Raw genomic sequence first — 21,492 nt, forward strand, 5'->3', positions numbered from 1 at the left:
GTACTGTGTGTCCATCTCCAACCTGACACACCTCACCATGATCACCCTGCTGACATCTACCCCCCCCAGGTACTCCAGAGAGCCTGGTAGAGAAGGAGCACCAGCTGAGCACCATGATCACTCAGCTGATCAGCCTGAGAGAGCAGCTCCTGGCCGCTCACGATGAGCAGAAGAAGCTGGCCGCCTCACAGATGGAGAAACAGAGACAGCAAATGGAGCTGGCCCGCCAGCAACAGGAACAGGTAAGAACACACTGGTTGTGTATGTGTGTTCTCTCTCTCTCTCATTCTCTCTCTCTCTGTCTTTCTCTCTCTCTCTCTCTCTCTCTCTCTCTCTCTCTCTCCCTCCCTCCCTCTCTCTCTCTCTCTCTCTCCCCCCCCCTCTCTCTCTCTCTCTCTCTCTCTATGTCTCTCTCTGTCTCTCTCTCTCTCTCTCTCCCCTGTTTCTCCCTCTCTCTCTGTCACTTTCCTGTCATTACACATATTCCTCCCTTTACTAAATGCTTACAAAATCCCTTAACCCTCTATTGATTCATCAGGGAACTTTATTGCTGAAAGATGCCAATAAAGGGTTATTATTTAGTAGGAATTTGAAATAATATTAGATTTAAAATATGTTTTATTTTACAGTATAAAAGCTTGAGTGTTTCATCTAAGTGTCGTCATGCTCTCTCGCCCACATTTATGCTGTGTGTTGAGAAAAATGTCATTATGACTTGTATTAACACATTTTAGTGGCTATGTGAATTAAACATGATATTAAACACTGGAGGTCGTCTATATCTTGTAAATAGGGCACTACTAGAACAATCTCTCCCTGCGTTAGAAGGGTGGCACAAATCTGCCAAATGAGGCATATTGTACAAATCAGCAAATTAGCACAGCCCATGAACTGTGTTAATGTCTGGTTGGAAATAAGGACGGGATCTGTCCACACTGGCGACGGGTTTATTATCACCTCCTATTGGCCAGGAGTAAATTACCAGCCTGGACTGTAGCCTACAATTACAGTTAGCCTTCTCCCTACAGCTTTCAGTCCTGCATGTGTTAATAACTGTAAAGGTCAATTACCTGGGATGTTATGTACAGTACTGTATACCTTTCAATCATGCTATTGTTCAATCATCTTTTACTATCAACTAAATTTGTTTTTTTGTTTTCTTCCATATGTGAAATCACAGTATTATGAAGAAGGGTGTTCCATGGTATGCTATGTTGATATTAATAAACTATACAGTGATTTAGGATATTTGCATGTTTTGCCATCATGTATGAGAGAGAGCAGGTCTGTCTATCCCCCAATGAAGAAGAAAAGGGTAGGATAGAGTGGGGGGAGAAGAGGAGAACCTGCCCAGAGTTACAATGTCATTTAGCCATGCAGACACGACACAGTAATTAACTGTTGACACTCGTGAAGAAGCACAAATTAATCCTGACACATTTGCAGACGACTGATATCTTACAGGGAAGACTTTGTAATTATATTTGAAAATGAAAATTAAATGACACTTAAAACTAGGTTGTCATGCTCAATGAAGCGAGCGTGTAGTTAGACAGAGAGGCTGCTGGGATAGATGGGGGCTGCTCGCGGGCAGATGCCGTGCCACTCAGAGGAGAGGGATAGGAGTCTGACAGAACACTCCTACCCAGCCCGGCCCGGTCCAGCTCAGCCTACACCAGTTACCACCATTGTAAACACATCAATCTCCGTCTGTGCTTCCCCATCTCAGACTGTCCATCACAGCCCTCCTCGGCAAGCACATAGCCAGAAAACAAGCTAGGCCAGCAAGGCCACATCCTCGACAGCTCTGCTATACTATGCCTAATGCTGAAGGCCACTGTTGACTTGTCACGTCTTTAGACAGGTGGTGATATGTTTTAATGGGGCTCAGATCACCATGACTTCTTGTTTGCAAATACTGTCCTGCAGTTACAGTGTCATGTTTTCCTTAGTGTCAGTTGATAGTCGGTCCCCGGCCTGGCTGAGTGGTATAAGCATGCACTGTACTCTGAGATGAGAGGAACATGTTTCTGACTGTCGTGACTCTTCTTCTCTGGTGTTTATCTACAGATTGCCAGACAACAGCAGCAGCTTCTGCAGCAGCAGCACAAAATCAATATCCTCCAGCAGCAGATTCAGGTCAGTGGCTCGCTCATGTGTTCCCCTCACCCTTCCACTCTCTCACTGGCCTCTCCTTCCTCAGCCACACCCCACCACAGGCCACATGTCTAATCTCGTGGGGTTTCCTCTATGGGTTTCTGTCTGACAGACATTACACTGGTACTTTAGTGTCTTCCTTTATCTTTCTCTCCGTCTCCTTCCTTCTTTCTCTCTCGCTTCATTCTTCTGTCACTTCTGTCTTACAGTCGTCATTCACATTACATGATAATTGGCCATCGGTAATTGGGAGGGGTAAAGACGGAGGGGAATAATTATCACATCCTAATTAACAAAGATGGAGAGAAGAGAAAGTAGCGACACCTAATGAAGCATGCTGCTGCTGGTAGAGAGAGAAGTGTCTGGAGGGTGGAGGTGGGGACATGAAAGAGGCTGGTAAATGCTGCCTTGGAAATGATACCATCCCAGTTGAGCGACGTGGCAGGCCTTTAGACAGCACCGGGGCTACTGTTCACAGCATATTGTTAGTGAGGGAAAACGTTGTTCACGTCAATGTGGTGGCTAAAGGAGATACTGTTTTTGACGGAAGAAGAAGTTTGTTTTATACAGTATTCAGTTTTAGTCCTTTAAATGTTTGTTAATGTACTTGAACAAGAGTATAATATTTATAAAGGTGCACTTAGAATAGCTCGTTTTATGCTCAGCTCAGATTGAAAATGAAGGTTTTATTGGAGTAATGTCAGTGTGTATGGTGGTGGTCATTGCCATGTGTTTTCTCTCCAAAGTGGATTGTGTTCTTTTCTCCTCTAAGTAATTATGGAAAATGGAGAAAAACATGTAAATGGGGGTGGAGGGGCGAGAGTATTCACACGAGACACAGACCAAGAAAAATGGAACGAGGGCACCATAAATAAACATATTTGCTGAAAGAAAGAAAGAAAACAGCATGAGAGGTAGCAGGAGGAGAGGAGATGGGGGAGAGTGCCAGTGTGTGGGATGTGTATGTGGGGAGTGTTGGGCATGTGTGTTGGTGAGGTGGTACAGTACAGTGTGGTCAGGTTAGGGACCACCCATGCTGAGTGTTGGATACAGACAGGCTGGCTACTCTGGGTAGGGGTGGTCGGTCAGTGGCTGGCTGTAGTCAAGGCCGTTGCCCCAGCCCAGACGTCTGAGGAAATCCAAGGCTTTACTGTAATCTGGTGCCAGGAGCAGTCTTCTCCTATGACCCACCTATTACTTATCCTGCTACTACTACACACTCACTACCAACACACACTCATTACCAACACACACTCACTACCAACACACACTCATTACCAACACATACTCATTACCAACACACACTCATTACCAACACACACCCACTACCAACACACACTCACTACCAACACACACTCATTACCAACACACACTCATTACCAACACACACTCACTACCAACACACACTCACTACCAACACACACTCATTACCAACACACACTCACTACCAACACACACTCATTACCAACACATACTCATTACCAACACACACTCATTACCAACACACACCCACTACCAACACACACTCACTACCAACACACTCACTACCAACACACACTCATTACCAACACACACTCACTACCAACACACACTCATTACCAACACACACTCATTACCAACACACACTCATTACCAACACACACTCATTACCAACACACACTCATTACCAACACACACTCACTACCAACACACACTCACTACCAACACACACTCACTACCAACACACACTCACTACCAACACACACTCACTACCAACACACACTCATTACCAACACACACTCATTACCAACACACACTCATTACCAACACACACTCATTACCAACACACACTCATTACCAACACACACTCATTACCAACACACACTCATTACCAACACACACTCACTACCAACACACACTCAATACCAACACACACTCACTACCAACACACACTCATTACCAACACACACTCACTACCAACACACACTCATTACCAACACATACTCATTACCAACACACACTCACTACCAACACACACCCACTACCAACACACACTCACTACCAACACACACTCATTACCAACACACACTCATTACCAACACACACCCACTACCAACACACACTCACTACCAACACACACTCACTACCAACACACACTCACTACCAACACACACCCACTACCAACACACACTCATTACCAACACATACTCATTACCAACACACACTCACTACCAACACACACCCACTACCAACATACACTCACTACCAACATACACTCACTACCAACACACACTCACTACCAACACACACTCACTACCAACACACACCCACTACCAACACACACTCACTACCAACACACACTCACTACCAACACACACTCACTACCAACACACACCCACTACCAACACACACTCACTACCAACACACACCCACTACCAACACACACTCACTACCAACACACACTCACTACCAACACACACTCACTACCAACACACACTCACTACCAACACACACTCACTACCAACACACACCCACTACCAACACACACTCACTACCAACACACACTCACTACCAACACACACTCACTACCAACACACACTCACTACCAACACACACTCATTACCAACACACACTCACTACCAACACACACTCATTACCAACACATACTCACTACCAACACACACTCACTACCAACACACACCCAATACCAACACACATTCACTACCAACACACACTCATTACCAACACACACTCACTACCAACACACACTCACTACCAACACACACTCACTACCAACACACACTCATTACCAACACACACTCACTACCAACACACACTCACTACCAACACACACTCACTACCAACACACACCCACTACCAACACACCCCCAACACACCCCCACTACCAACACACACCCACTACCAACACACACTCATTACCAACACATACTCACTACCAACACACACCCACTACCAACACACACTCATTACCAACACATACTCACTACCAACACACACTCATTACCAACACACACCCACTACCAACACACACCCACTACCAACACACACTCATTACCAACACATACTCACTACCAACACACACTCACTACCAACACACACTCACTACCAACACACACCCACTACCAACACACACTCACTACCAACACACACTCATTACCAACACACACTCACTACCAACACACACTCACTACCAACACACACTCACTACCAACACACACCCACTACCAACACACCCCCAACACACACCCACTACCAACACACACCCAACACACACCCACTACCAACACACACTCACTACCAACACACACCCACTACCAACACACACCCACTACCAACAAACACCCACTACCAACACACACTCACTACCAACACACACCCACTACCAACACACACCCACTACCAACACGCACCCACTACCAAGTTTCTCGCTCTCTCTCGCTCATTCTCGCTCTCTCTCAGTCTCTCTCTCATTCTCTCTCTCTGTCTCACTCTCTCTCTTTCTCTCTCTCTGTCTCTGTTCTCTTTTCTTAGGAGGATCATTAAAACATAATTCTCCTCTCAATTCACCATCACAAATGGCTTCATTATCAGTTCCATACTTTGAAATCAACATGTTTTCCCTTGGTGAGAATCTGTCCCTCCTGTAGTAAGCATACTTTGTAAGGGTCCCAGTTGAATGGTGTAGGGGGCTATAGATCCCCTCTTCACCCCCTTCCCTCTCCACTCCCCCAGGACTCTCCCCAGTCCACAGTCCCTGTGATGTGTAGAGGCATAGCAGCAAAGCAAACCCCTTGGATTTACACGGCATTAAGCACAAAAGCAGGATTTAGTACTGGGCCATAAACATCCCTCTTTCAAGTGCACTTCCCAAGAGAAAGGCCCCACTGTCAATGTCTGCTTCTGCTGGAGAAGCCAGAGAGCTGGCCTCTGGTGCTGCTGTCACTGTCCACAGTGTTTGTGAGAAATGACTCCCCATCACTCTACCAAAGAGGATCTCACTCTGCTCTCTAGCACAGTACCCTCACTAGCATATCCTCTAGAATAGAGCACCCTATGCCCTGGGACCAAGTCCCCTTAATAAAGGGTCTTTACTCCTGGGCTCACTCACACAGCACCACAACACATCATACTTTGACAGGTCCACACTCCACTCTTTCATGCTGTGGTAAAAGACTAATGTACTACCTGGAAATTCCCCTTGATGAGCAGTTCAGTGACGAGGGTGTTATATCTCTTCCACCACACTTGGGGAGGTACTGAAAGTCTATGGCTCTATTTCAAACAGATAGGGAGGCCCCTAGATGTAAAGATCTGTGTCTCCAGCCAAGGCAGCCTTCTCCAGACTCTGTCCCTGTGATCTGTCCTGATGAAACACCACTATATCTACAATTAAACAAAAGAGACACATATTTACACCATCTGCTGCACTCCCCTCAGTCTATCTGCTTGTTTACAACCCTCACCAGGCCCTTATCAAGCATAGATTACTCTCACAACAACTTCAAATCAGTTTGATCATGTTAGACATTTTGTTTATCCTACCGCAAGTCCTTTAATGCTTACTTCATTACATTTTCTCCCCTCGTGACCCAGTTTTACTCTGTCCTCTGTGGGGCTGGTCTGGCTGCTCGTAAAGATGGCCAACCAAAGGGATGAGGGGAGGGATGAGGCAGGCCGGGGCGAGGTAGTGAGGCACCTCGGCGGCACTGTTATCTGCTCTTAAAAATGCCCCCGTCCTCTTAATATACAACAGCTTTGAGTTAATTAGTACTCTAAACAAGCTTCCAACCTGCATGTTGCAGACTTTTAGCAGTGGTAAAACAGCACTGGGGGATTGGGTTACCCTGCTGTTAGTATGGAGAACAGTGGACTTTACTAGAGATCTTCGTCCTCACCATCAAAGTGCTTGTAGTTTGGCTCCAGGGGAAAGCGCTTCAGATTCTGGTGCTGTATTGATGATGTAACTGATCACATCAGTGGGGATTGTAAACCGGACCGGAGGAGTACAAATAAAACCTCCAGGACCGTAACTGGACACCCTCCCTGGCATGCTATGCACTTTCAGGGGTTTTCTTTGAGGGGGGGAGGGGGAGGGAGGGGGTGGGGGGCGAGGGGGAGAGAGAGAGAGAGGAAGGGAGGGAGGGAGGGAGGGAGGGAGGGAGGGAGGGAGGGAGGGAGGGAGGGAGGGAGGGAGGGAGGGAGGGGGAGGGAGGGGTGTGCAGAAACAGGCAGAGCGGTCTGGAACGAGGCACAGTCCAATTTAATCGAGTCTCCTTTTGAATGGCCTTCTCTCTCTTTTCATCTAGTTCTACTTAGAGCAGGGAGAGAGATTGAGTCTTTGTCCTTCGGGATTACAATGTCACTTGTTTTAAGATAGCAGATGTTTTGATTACGGTGTTAGGGGCTTATCAGAAGTTTAAAGCTCAAGGCTCTGTGTTCTTTTCCCAAACTCTCGTTTTTTATTCCTCTAGTCGTCCCTTGTTATTGTTACATTCCGCTCAGGGAGAGATTACTGTTATGTGAATCAAGTATTAAACTCGATAAACACCATTCGGTATCAACTAGAGGCTTGTGACAATTAAAAGCTAAATGTTGAAGTAAATCTGATCCGTAACAGAGCATGTGTTTCTTACGTAACAGAGTCATCAAAGCTGTGTGAATACGACCATGGAAAGCCAGTGAGTTAAGAAGACAGAAAGGCAGAAATAGACGCTAAGTAAGCAGAGCTCTGTTCTGCCTGTTTGTTTAGCCTCTGCATCAATCAGCCACATCGACCGGCACTCGATTGGACTGTTAGGGGCTGTCTCCTTGACAATCACACCCACTTTTTATTCCTCCCCAATAGCAACAAATCCGGTTTTATTTTAACGTCAGAGCCCAGGCTGTCTTTCATATGGCTTTCTGTAATTATATAGGAGTGAATGGCAGCACAGCCATATGTTAGCAGCATGGGTAGCAGTCCATGAAATGACTTAATAAAATGGTGGTGACTGCTGTTGTTGGCCAAACACATGTTTCTGTGAAGAGGATATTTTTATAGAGAGATAATGGCCATGGATTGGAGGAATTTTTATTAGTTTCTCTAATGGCTGTATTTCATCCAACCCAGTGACAACTCCAGACTCTAGGTCAGTATATTGGGGATAGTGATTGGAGGTCTGCTCCCTGCCCACAGGGGCCAACTGACTGGGAGATTGTGATGATAGGTGGGGGTCAGAGAGGTTTGGGGGGGGGCTGCCTTGTTGTGATGTGATGGAGTGCAGCTCTCTGGCCACAGTTACAGTTGGCTGTCATTGCCCATGCCCCAGCCATCCAGCCCACAGGCCCCATCCCCAACAGCCCCGCGATCCTCCAGCCCTTCTGCCCTCAGATCTCTCACACGGATCCAGGCCAGGTGGAAATTCCTGCTCTCTCATGAGGCTTCTGAGCTGCCGTGCATCTCCTGTGCATTGGGATGGCAACAGTCCATGCATTCCTGAAAGATGGGGCTGGTACGGTGTGAGACGAAGTGACACACACATACACACACACACACACACACACACACACACACACACACACACACACACACACACACACACACACACACACACACACACACACACACACGCAAGATAATAAATATTCCCTGAAAGGCTGACATTTATCTTCACACGGTGCAGGTTAAGGAATGGAGCTCCCCAGATGAAATGGGGGATGCTTTTAATCAGAAAATCCCTGGTCAATTTCAATGTGTCTGTCTGTCCTCACACTTATAATAACACAGTAACAATCCATACTTTATTACCTATGTCTATAATTATAACTCTGAGCTGGCATTGTTGCACCGTATGTTTAGCAGTGATATAAAGATCTCACTGATATGGGTTTTCTATGGAGACCATTGTTGGTTCACTCTTTTAATCCAGCAGCCTTAAACGCTCTCGTCATTGGCCAGGTCTGGTTCTACTTATCTAGCTCAGAGCTGCTTTTCCTCCTCCTGCTCCTGTGAAGGACCTCCACGTGACTTCCGCTGTCAACCCTTACTCCTCCATCTCCCAACCCCCTCACCCCCAAAGTCCCAACCCCTCTCCCCCAATCTCCCAACCCCTCTCCCCCAATCTCCCAACCCCTTTCCCCCAATCTCCCAACCTCCTCTCCCCAATCTCCCAACCCCCTCTCCCCCAATCTTCCAACCCCTCTCCCCATCTCCCAACCTCCTCTCCCCCAATCTCCCAACCTCCTCTCCCCCAATCTCCCAACCTCCTCTCCCCCAATCTCCCAACCCCTTTCCCCCAATCTCCCAACCTCCTCTCCCCCAATCTCCCAACCCCTCTCCCCCAATCTCCCAACCCCCTCTCCCCCAATCTCCCAACCTCCTCTCCCCCAATCTCCCAACCCCTTTCCCCCAATCTCCCAACCTCCTCTCCCCCAATCTCCCAACCCCTCTCCCCCAATCTCCCAACCCCCTTTCCCCCAATCTCCCAACCTCCTCTCCCCCAATCTCCCAACCTCCTCTCCCCCAATCTCCCAACCCCCTCTCCTCCAAGCCCTCCAGCCTGCACAGGGTGGCTATATCCACACCCCTCCCAGGACTTATACCATCCACTGATCCACTCATTTTGAGTCACTCTACACTTTATTCATCTCCATTTATCCCTCTGACTGGAAATGATCCCTATTGTAGATTCACTTTATATAGAGAATTATTGTTCTTAGATCTGTGTTCTATTTGGAGGTATTTTGGACTTTAGGCTATTGAAATATTACATGTATTTATGTTACTACAAAAATATACGAAGTTACAAAAAAATCTCTAATGTAATACAGACATAATTATTTCCTCCCCATAATATTTTGCCCCCCCATAGCATCTACCAAGAGCACAGAGTGTGCTGGTACTTGTTGTTTGGCTTTAAAGAAGTTCCATTGCCTTAGTTAAAAGAGAAAAGACCAGTGCCTTGTTGTCAGCCCTCACTTCAAAGTGGAAAAGGTTTCCTCACATGTGGTTTTAAATGGTGTGGAGGAACAGCAGGGGACTTCTAAGGGTTAAATGATAATAGCTACAGACAGTTCCCAGATTAAAGATACTATTTAATTACACAAGGGCTAGCTAACCACCTCCACATCCCAGCCTGCCAGGCAGACACACTCCTATAAAGCACAGCAACACCACAACACAACAACTCACACATACTGCAGAACTTGTGTACATGTGTGTGGGTGCCTTTATATGTTATATGTCCGTGCTTGTATTTGTGTTATAGGTGAGTGTTAACATAGAGAAGGTGTAGAGAGAGCCTGAAGAGAAGCTCTACTCTCAGGGGCCTGGCTGGCTGGCTGGCTGTTTGGAAGGCAGGCAGGCAGGCAGACAGGCAGGCAGACAGACAGACATATGGCCCTGCTCAAGAGCTAGTGAGGGCCTGATTCCTCTCATATGTGCAGCACAGTATCCCCAGGCCGTAGAGCCAGCCTCCCTCCCTCTGCTGTGGTCATTTAACAGCAGTAGAGCTTGAAGAAGCATGACAGGCCCAGGGGTCCAGGGCCCAGGGGTCCAGGGCCCAGGGGTCCAGGGCCCAGGGGTCCAGGGCCCAGGGGTCCAGGGCCCAGGGGTCCAGGGCCCAGGGGCTGGCCAGGCCAGGGCCCCAATACAGGGTTAATCAGTAGCAGCTTCCTTTCTCACTTGATATATATTTTGAAGGTATGACTAGGGAACTTTCAATAAATTCCCTGGTTGACACAAAAGGTTCCTTTACACAATCAAACCATTGTTGACAGTGTATGCTTTTAAAGGCTGAAATTGGCATACAGTTGAAGTTACACACGTGTCTGTCTCAAGGTAGAATTCATTCCATTACATGCAAATACTCATTGAGCTGTAATTGTATATAATTTTTCTTCTTCACCATTATCATTGATGAACAGACTATGCCACAAATTCCTGAATACATCATTTGCTTTTATTAACCTACCAGTCTTTCGCGGTCTCTCTGAGTCTGTTTTTGAAATCCCACATAAACACATTAGAAAGAATAGCAGCCTGTTTAGAGATGTTCAGGATGCAGCTCCATGTCTCAGTGTTGCAAAGCGCTGATAGAATTCACAGGGGAAGCTCTATAAAAGCGGGTCCTGTCTGCCCAGCCAATAGGGACCTCCTAATTAAACACAGAGTCCTTTGTGTCACACACACATTGGTTTTTGAATGAAGGCAACAATCCCTCTCCCCTCTATATGGGCACAGAGAGATCTGTCTGTCTGTCTGTCTGTCTGTCTGTCTGTCTGTCTGTCTGTCTGTCTGTCTGTCTGTCTCTGTCTGTCTGTCTGTCTGTCTGTCTGTCTGTCTGTCTGTCTGTCTGTCTGTCTGTCTGTCTGTCTGTCTGTCTGTCTGTCTGTCTGTCTGTCTGTCTGTAAGGTGCTACTGCCGCTATGCTAGTCAGTGTGCAGGTGTGCTGCTCCAAGTCTACTGCAGCTGTGTGGCTCTCCTATTTGTGTGTCTCTGAGTCACACATACATTCCTTGAACATGACTCGTAGCATTCTAACCTATACTGGAACATACAGGAGATTATCAGGGCAAATGCAAGAGTGGGAGTCATTGACTACAGTTTGTAGATATCCACCCCCAGCCTAAGTGGTCCATTTCTGCCCGTTGCCATAGTCTTTAAAGGTCACTCTGGCTCCTGCTCGGTTTTCATTATTTACAGTCATTGTAATAAGGTTCCTTGCCTGTCACACCCTATCTAAAGATCATGTGACACAAGCCAATACAGTAATTCCCCCAATTTACTGGCTCACTGTATTTTTATTGATGTTTTATTTAACCTTTATTTTACTAGGCAAGTCAATTAAGAACAATTCTTATTTACCATGACGACATAGCCCCGGCCATATCCTCCCACAACCCGGACGACGCTGGGCCAATTGTGCACTGCCATATGGGACTCCCAATCACAGCCAATTGTAATACAGTCCGGGATCGAACCAGGGTCTGTAATGACACCTCTTGCACTGAGAGGCAGTGCGTTAGACCGCTGCGCCACTCAGGAGCCTGTACTGTACTGTAGTCTACACACAATATGCTTTGCCCTTGTAATCCAATGAACGGTAATTGCACACAACATTTTATTTGGTTAACATTTTAGTGAGAACAAAGCACACTGCTACCATATAATGGGGAATCATTTCAAATGAACTTTAGATAAACACAAGGGAGGCTGCTAATTGAACAACGATAATGGCTCCTAATTTATGCCTCTCAGATGTTTCTGTTGTTTTCCAGGGCGCAAATGATCTTCTAAGAGACTCTTATTAATGCATTGGCAAAACGCACCAAAATAGACATTGTTAAAGGGAATGTGTAAGTTCCCCAATTAGCCCAGCCAGACTAACTGCTAGCATTATAGCAAGAGAATAATAGAGCAGGGAGTGATAGGGTGTTTCCAGACGGTGTTAGCTAGGCTGGCAGTAGTGGGATTATTCGGGGGCCCTAACGGTCTCATCATATCAGCTTGGCTTGAGCCCAGGGAGGGAGATAGCTCTATAGATCCAGCCTTACATAACATGCTCGCCCACCAGTTAAAGGAGTGTTAGCTGATGAAGATGTGCACATGCAAGACTAGAGATAAAAGAAAGCGTTGACCCAACTCATTAGCCCCTGCGATTTAATATATTGACACTTGGATGCAAATAATTCCATTTAGTGGCCTGTGTTGGGTGGGGGGAGGGATCAATTTAATTAGTTATGAAATGTGACTTCTTGTCAGGAAGCAGAAGAAACGCTGACGTTAAATAAAGTCGTGCGCAATTTGAACAGTAAAGCTTTCGCGCCCCTGTTAAAACTTAATGATGCACAAAAAGGGCTTAATAGATACAACCTCAGCAATGGCTGTGATGGTTTGGAAATTAAGCTAAGTGGACGAGCAGCAAGACTAGTAATGTCGCTGGCCTGTTAAAACAAATTCAGACGTTATGAATACAAACAGTGCAGGCTATCTGGGACGATTCGGTCTGTAGGTTTTTGTCGATGTACATCTGCTTTGCCGCTGAAAGACTCTTCCGGCTTCCTTTTCTTCGTTAGGTCAGGGTTAAGGCTTTGTTAGGTCAGGGTTAAAGGCTTCGTTAGGTCAGGGTTAAGGCTTTGTTAAGTCAGGGTTAAGGCTTCGTTAGGTCAGGGTTAAGGCTTCGTTAGGTCAGGGTTAAGGCTTCGTTAGGTCAGGGGGTTAAGGCTTCGTTAGGTCATTAAGGTTAAGGCTTTGTTAGGTCAGGGTTAAGGCTTCGTTAGCTCAGGGTTAAGGCTTCGTTAGGTCAGGGTTAAGGCTTCTTTAGGTCAGGGTTTAGGCTTTGTTAGGTCAGGGTTAAGGCTTCGTTAGGTCAGGGTTAAGGCTTCGTTAGGTCAGGATTAAGGCTTCGTTAGGTCAGGGTTAAGGCTTCGCTAGGTCAGGGTTAAGGCTTCGTTAGGTCAGGATTAAGGCTTCATTAGGTCAGGGTTAAGGCTTCGTTAGGTCAGGGATTAAGCTTCGTTAGGTCAGGGTTAAGGCTTCGTTAGGTCAGGGTTAAGGCTTCGTTAGGTCAGGGTTATTAAGGCTTCGTTAGGTCATGGTTAAGGTACACACAGAGAGTGGGGATATTGAGTGGCCTTATTATTGCACTAGGCTCCATTTCCTCTGACACTGGGCCCTAGCTTGTGAATGGCAAACTGGAGAGAGTGTAAACGTTGAAAGATGCACATCCCCAGTACTTACACGATGTGATGGGTTCATAGAGGCTGCCTGCCTGGCACACAATGGCACATTTGTGTGGGGAACATATGCTAGGAACACACATGTCTTTGTTGGTGATGTAAGCATGTACATAAACACGCCTCCATTATTAATGTTAATGACACAACATCTCCTAGCGGTCTTGTAATTATCAGCAGGGCAGCGCAGCGTCTTTGTGTTCCCACACCTCGCCTGTTTAGGCTGCGTTAATGAACTGCCTGCATCTTGACAAGGGCTGTCACATGAACAGTTGTAATGTGTAAAGTCACACCTGAATGTCTGCCTTAAATTAGTCACCTGAGGGGATTCCAAACCAGCGCTGGGATTTAGTCATTTATGCCAGGACCCTGCAGCCTCTCATAGTAGCTCAATGCTAGTGATAACAGTACTCAACACAAGACAGCAGATCACTGGAGCTGTAGTGCATCTCACCCGGCATTAGGGAACCTGGTGAGCTCTGTGATAAGACAGTACTGTTAAATAAACTTCATAACCCTAACAGGAGCAGCTCATTATTGATAGTGAAACGAGGCCAACCGTAGCTATGATACATAAAGCCATACTCTATGACCTCTGAATATCATTATAAAGCACCTGTTTACAACTCTATTGCTCCCCATAATCCTTTCCTGGATGAAGGTGGCCAGTCGCCTTATACTTGGCACTCATTGGACCCCGTGCTCCAAAGGAAAATATCAGTTGACGGAGAACACATCCTCCAGTGTGAAGTTGACTTAGTTTCCTCTCCCTCTCCGCTCGGCCAGTGTTTTCCCTGCTAATGTTGAGCAAACTGTTTTGTCTTTGCATTGGCTCTGCGCAGCCCTCGGCCTCCACAGTGGGCACACTCACAGGGAGAGGGCTGCATTAATAGGATCTAGTGTGTGCGGCCAGCCGGCAGGGAGAAAGGGGGCCCGTGTTTTCTTAGGGCCGGGGTGGCAAAGCAAAGCATTCAGCCCACGGCAGCAAAAAAAGACCCTTTTTGTTTTTGGGCGGAGGAGAGTCCAAGCATTCCCTATGGAACACAATGAATGGCCCGTTCTGTCCTGCACCGTTATTCAGACACAGAATTGTTTGTTTTTTTTAGGTATTTTTTTCTCCAGAATTATTCTTGCCCGTCACTCGGTGTGCACATGACATTTGAGCGCGTTTTAAAGTCTCAGCACACTCATATGCCTGTAATAAAGTGGTCCCTCGTAACAATCGTGCTTTCTGCCGGACAACAGAGCCCACTCTGTTGTTTTCCCAAGCCCCAGCAGCTGGGAGGCAATTGTGAAGACAGAGGCTCAGTCTATGTGCAGAGTGGAGGGAGCAGAGGAGAGGACAGGAAGAAGGGGAAGTCCTCCCCTGCTACTCCAGCCCCCTCCTGACCAGCCTCCAGCCCAGAGGCCAGCCAGCCGCCGTGTGGACAATGCCATTATTAGATTAGGGGTGGTCTAACGCCAGCCAGCTCTCTGTCCCACCACCAGACACACTGCAGTCTCTTATTAACTCACTCCAGACTCCCGCTCAGTCTCCCACCCAGTCTCAACAATAGTAAGGTTGTTAGAATTGTTTTGTGTTCTTTTAACTTCACAGAAACAGTAGATGTTTAAAATAAAATATACATCATATGTTGGTTTTAAATAAACCCGAATTACATGAGAAAATGTCAGAAAAATGACTGTACATCAGAAGTATATTTTTACAAGGGATGATTTACACATGGAAGTATCAGAAGAGAAATAATTCAATGTAAAATGCTATGTGGAGAGCATGTGTTTTCACAGGCATATGCCAATAGTTTTTCACATTTTCTCCTACGCTTCACATGTTCATACCCTTCTATTCCTCACATCCCCCCAGCCTGTTCACCATGGTTATTGTGGGCTCTCTGACTAGGCCGTGTCCGACCTCTTTTACAACTCCACCCGCCCCCCTGCAGTGAGGGTCAGAGGCATTCTGCTTATTCCCAATCCCATAGAGGTGGGATGTATACGCAGGATAATGATGCCAGGCCCAGACTCACTTGTGGGTTTGTTTATGTCTGTTTGCATCTTTCCTGTCATTATCCATGCTGTTTGAGGGAGTCCCCATGGATTTGAGCAGTTTACTGCAAACCTTTTGAATTTCATGACCAGACCATGCCAGAATAGGATTTTTTTCCCTTCTATTTCATTGTGTGCCTAACAAAAAACATCCACACAGATCTCATGTTTTCTGAAAATGTAACATTATAGAGGTGGTAGTAATATAAGAATGTGGTTCTGGAATAGTAGGACATTTATTTGGGAGAGGGGGTAGTGTGGGTGTGTACGTGTGTGTGTGTGTGTGTGTGTGTGTCTCTGTGTCCTCGCCTCTGTGTGCGAGAGAGAGAGAGTATCATGAAAGCAGCTTTTGTACGCTACATAACATTTCAACCCCAAGGCTTATCTTTGATATTTTATATTCAATACAAATCAAATTACTTTAAATATTTACAAACTTAAATTACATTGAAGGTATTTGAGACTCAAGAATTTGCATTAAGTACACAATTTCTGTTGAATCTACATTGATCACATCTATTCTCAGGGGAGTAGCTTCATTCTTCTGCTTTGTACTCTTAACATGTTAATGCTTTAACCAATTTACTGAACATCAGTAACATTCACCAACATACTGGTATGTTTCATCATATTCTATTCTTATCTTCAGCATCATGATTGGAAAGTCTCATAGGACTTGTTCTATCATAACCTAAACATCACACTTCTAAATGTCCTAGAATTGTTTAGGTATAACCTTCAGTGTACTGACATACTGTATGGTTTCCAGTGTGGCATACAGTACAGGAGAGTACAGCGGCCTCCAGTCAGTGCAGAGTTCTTGAGCCAGCCTGGAACCAGGGGCAGTCAGGGGGAGGGAGGGGGCTGGCTGGAGGGTGCTGTCTGCCCTGCTTTTTAACAGCAGCAGACTTAATATAGACATATTGGAATGGCTCCATTCCAAGAGAGCTTGTTTTACTGTGTAAGGAATTAGTGGAACAAGAAGTCATCTATTGGTTATTCCCCAGACGGCCCGGCCTCACCCCAGTGTCGGATTCCTCTGCACCTTATCCTGCTCTCTGCTGCAGATAGACTGGAGGGAGAGTGGACACTACGCCCCTCCCCTACCCTCCAGACAGTCCCTGTTGTCAAAGAGCAGCGGCATAGCGTACGCGTATTATTAGTCAGGCTCTTGCTCAGACGCCTCTCCAGCAGAATAGAGAATGACTTGTGTCCTTTGGCAGACGATGTTAATCTTTTACCTGCTGGCTAAATGTGAGGTCTCAGGGTCCGAGGGAGGGGGAGACGGGTCACAGTCATGTCCAGGACAACGACCTTTTGTTGCTGACCTGGACCTCTGTAGTAGATTGGGATCACATTTCAGAGGGAACAATGTTCTCTAGTCTGGGAGGCAGGTGGAGAGGAGGGAGGTTTTGGGGAGGGAGGTGGAGACCTGGCCTTAATACCAGCTAGCCACAAGGCTGAGGGATCAAAGTCTGGCTCAGCGCTATCGATCCACTGGCCTGATTACCATCACACACCAAACAGAGCACAATGTCTGGGACTCTGATAACACAACTACACTGGACTGTGTGTGTGGGTGGGTGTGTGTGTGCGCACCCTTTTGTGCTGTCACATTCTGTCTTTGTGAGTGTGCATGTGCCTGTGTGTGTACATGTATGTGTGCCCGTGCCTCTGTGTGTGTCAGAGCCTGTGTTGGATTAGTGCGTAAAGCTGTAGTGCGGTCACACTGGAGGAGTGCGGTTAACTGATAAATGACCTGTGATGTGGGAGTAATGTGTGCTTGGGGATCTCTGGGATTGTTTTATGAATTGACCTCTCTAGAACAAAGTAATGCACAGACTCTAGAGCACATGAGTGGTTCCATTCAGTGATTTTCCTCCTGGTTGTGCTCCAGAAAGCACTCGCCCAGCTCTCTCTCTCTCTCTCTCTCTCTCTCTCTCTCTCTCTCTCTCTCTCTCCGTAGCAGCAGCACAGTAGCACAGAAGCAGGCCGGGTGTTGAGTTCACATGGCCGTCTGGTGTCAGTTACTGTGCTTTCTGTGGGGATGAAGCCAGGGCTACCAGCTTCCTGTAGATCGCTTTACCTTCAAATGGAGCTCCTAAGGTGCTTTCTACTCTCAGGCGTTTGGTGTGTGACTCAGTAGAGAGTAGGGGGGAACTCCGTGTCAACTATCAGCACTTACAGTAACAGCTGGAGCCAATCCTCTCTGGGTCAAATTATATCAACCCAATGTATTTTCTAACTCCTCAGGTAAGATGTGAAAAGTGGGGTTGCTGGAGCTGTGGCAGACTATTTAGTTTTATAATGTAACACTGCACAAAGTCATGTTATGAGACTGATACACTCTGACTCTCTTTAAATCAAATGAATAAAGATGAAACCTCACATACAGGTCTGATATTCCTCCAAACACATCTGGGTAGCACGTCGGAGGGTGTCAGTCAGCTACCGCTTAGACATTTCACCTGAGACTCCCACTGTGCTTCTCAGCAGCTCCAAACTTTTAAGACAAAATGAGACAAAATCTGAGACAAAAATCACACTTTTTTTTCCTTTCCTTTTCTGTCTTCTGTCTCATCTTGACAACATTGAGGGAATTTGGACATGTTAAAACAACTCCCCTCCTCCTTTAAAAAGGGGAAGAGGACAGCATCCCAGTGACGCTTGATGAGGATCAGACTGTTAGTGTTTTGGGGGTGCGGGGGGGCCTGCTGGGCTGGGTCGGTAGTGCTGCAGGGTGTCTCCTGGGCCCTGTTTAAAGACCGCTCCAGACAGTGAGGAGCATAGGTGCTGACAGGGGCCCTATTGAGCACAGTAATGGCTTGTACATCTCCATTTGCACCTGTATGTGTTTGTTTGCATGCGCGTGTTTGTTTGCATGCGCATGTTTGTCTGTGTGTGTGTGTGTGTGTGTGTGTGTGTCTGTCTGTCTGTCTGTCTGTCTGTCTGTCTGTCTGTCTGTCTGTCTGTCTGTCTGTCTGTCTGTCTGTCTGTCTGTCTGTCTGTCTGTGTGTGTCTGTCAGTGTGTGTGTGACAGGAGAGAAGACCAGTGCTCTCTCTCATGTCTGCCCTGTCTGTTACTCTGAGTGCGTGTAATGGTAATCTGACCATGGTCAATCCCAGGCCTTTGGCTGGCTCTGCTCTCTGCACTGGCTGACCCCAGGATTAGCTGCTGCTGTAAACCATTACAACACTGTAGTGCTGATGTCAATGCTTCCACTAATGACATTGATTCAGTTAGAATGAATCTCACTGTATACTCAAGCTGGTTTTACACACTTTATTTTCAGTCATCTTTTGTTATATTCACAGATATATTTGAGTTCTTTTTTTATTCTATTTATTTAAAATCTTGTTCACAGTGTTAAATATAATTAAAACTGAGAGTTAGTGCCATTTCTCATTATGCCAGCACATCGTTGAGAGCGAAACAGATTGCACTCTGGACTGGTACAGACTTCATCAGGTCATCTGAATTGATGATACATGTTGCAAGGCGGTTGAGAGGCCTCTCTCACCCCTGGAAACCTCTGTTGGTGCGTGTGCTGGCAGAGGGAGCAGCCCCAGCCAACTATCTGTCTGACTGATCACTACAGATGCTCTTCCTCCAGTATTCAGAGTCCGATCCTCAGTGCCGAGTCTTCTGGGACTAACAATAGCACCTGTTCCTCATAAGATAGCCCATTCATGTATCTTTAATGAAGCGTTGGGGCAGATGGTGTGAAATGGTATTATCCAGTGCTTAGCAGTGCTAAGACAAAGAGGGAGCCGTGCCAGCGTAACAATGAGTGGGGAGGACGCGGCCCAAGTGCTCTGCTCACATCTGCTCCACTTCATTCTATCAGGCTCCTCATGATTCTCCTGGCAATAGGAATAGTTTGAGGTCCCAGCCGATAGGCTGATGAACTTGAGGGTAACTCTTTCAGGGTCTGGGTGTTGCCACAAAGTGTGGAGAAACTGACACACACAAACAGACACACACACACACACACACACACACACTGAAATGTCTTTTGTCTGGGAGCTGATCTGTAATTTATCAACAACGTATCCTCATAACTGCCATTCTTCTGATGCTTTTTTGACGGTTGTTTCCAGTCAATGGAAAATGAGAGTGATAATGTGTAAATGGATAAATGCATTGTCTGCTGAACTACCGTGCCATGTGTTAATTGACAGGCTGAAGGCTAGACTTCCACTATTAGTTGGCACTTTGAAGCTTCTCCATATTTGATTTCCCTTTCTCTGACATTAGCAGAGTAAATTAAAGTTTAATGCACAGTGCTCATTACTGTAAATCACAAACATTCAAACCCAATGCCCTTATTTTCCCCGATACATATTCATATTTCGTCTCGCCTGGGTAAATCTCTTCATTGTGATATCTATTCAATAAAAACACAGTGCTGTCACTGGAGAGATTTCCCTTTTCATTTACAGCTTTGTTTGGAGGCAACATTCAGGATATTGGATGAGTTTAGCTATTGTCTGATTGACACTGTACTTTCTTGATATAGATTTTCACTCCGATTCCAATTATCTGGCATCAGATATCTGAACAGAATCTCCTTCTGCTCCTACAGTGATCTCTACAGTAATTAGTGTCGACATGCCTAAACACATTTATTTCAGTCTTTTGTATGAACAGACGTCTGATTTCATTAGACAACTAAACTGATGATATTACTGTTTGAAACAATGATGACAGGGAATAGATCAATATTTATCAGTGATAAATAGCTATGGAGTAATAGAATTATGATTAAATGTGTTGAATCTATGAAGCTCAGTATATTCAGCTTATTACAATAATACTTACGTTCCACATTTGGAGCAGCTGTTTCAGTGTAACACCCTGGCTTTAGCTTGATTCGTTTTGTTAGTTTAGTGCGAGTAAGGTTAATTGCAACTATGTTTGTGACTGACCTTAATAACCTTCCTGGGGGTAGACTGACATTACCGGGAGGGAGAGAGTCTTTCTCTGCACTGTGAGTGCAGTACTTACTTCATCTGGTTTTATAGAACGAACACTCCAACACAGGGCAGGCCCTGTTCCCCAGTGTACCTGTTCACCTGTCGCTGGCTCTAACTCATGTTGGGACATTAATTATTTTCATTTTTCCATATGTTCTATACATGCGGGGCCAAGGGCCATCTTTCATCCCCTCTGCCTAGAAACCTGGAACACCAATTCCACAAAAAATACATTTTATTTAAGGTCATTTCCAACAGTCTCCCAGGTTATTGCCTTTTCTCCAGCCGCAGCACATTTTACAGAAATACTTTTCAGATTACAGGAAAGAAAAAAGGAAATGACATGCTTCTCCATTCCTTTTCTAATGTACTTTCTATACTTGCACTTTGTTGAAAAGCTCCGTAGACAGAAAGTGTTATTTATTTAGTTTTCAGTCTACCTCTGCACCTCTGGCCAGATCGATAGAGTGGTCCTGAGGACATATAGTGGTGGGGAACGGGCCCTGCTGCACCAGATCAGGGCACACAGGGGGAGCAGACAGAGATCATAAGCAGACCTCAGCTAGAACGTGGGGGAAAAGTCGTTGCTCAAAGCAG

At 46.0% G+C, this 21,492-nt stretch overlaps 1 protein-coding gene across 1 annotated transcript in view; it reads left to right on the forward strand.

Moving 5' to 3' along the window:
* Nucleotides 1-21,492, forward strand: part of LOC112264224 (transcription factor SOX-6) — a gene marked incomplete in the record, with an annotated part of 138,613 nt that overhangs the window by 59,974 nt on the left and 57,147 nt on the right. Inside the window, 3 exon segments of the mRNA XM_042321142.1 lie at nucleotides 70-242; nucleotides 1,181-1,204; nucleotides 2,071-2,139. Of these exon segments, the coding sequence (XP_042177076.1) occupies nucleotides 70-242; nucleotides 1,181-1,204; nucleotides 2,071-2,139 (266 nt within the window).

The sequence above is a fragment of the Oncorhynchus tshawytscha genome, linkage group LG04 (genome assembly GCF_018296145.1).
Source record: "Oncorhynchus tshawytscha isolate Ot180627B linkage group LG04, Otsh_v2.0, whole genome shotgun sequence".
Classification (NCBI taxonomy): Eukaryota; Metazoa; Chordata; class Actinopteri; order Salmoniformes; family Salmonidae; genus Oncorhynchus; species Oncorhynchus tshawytscha.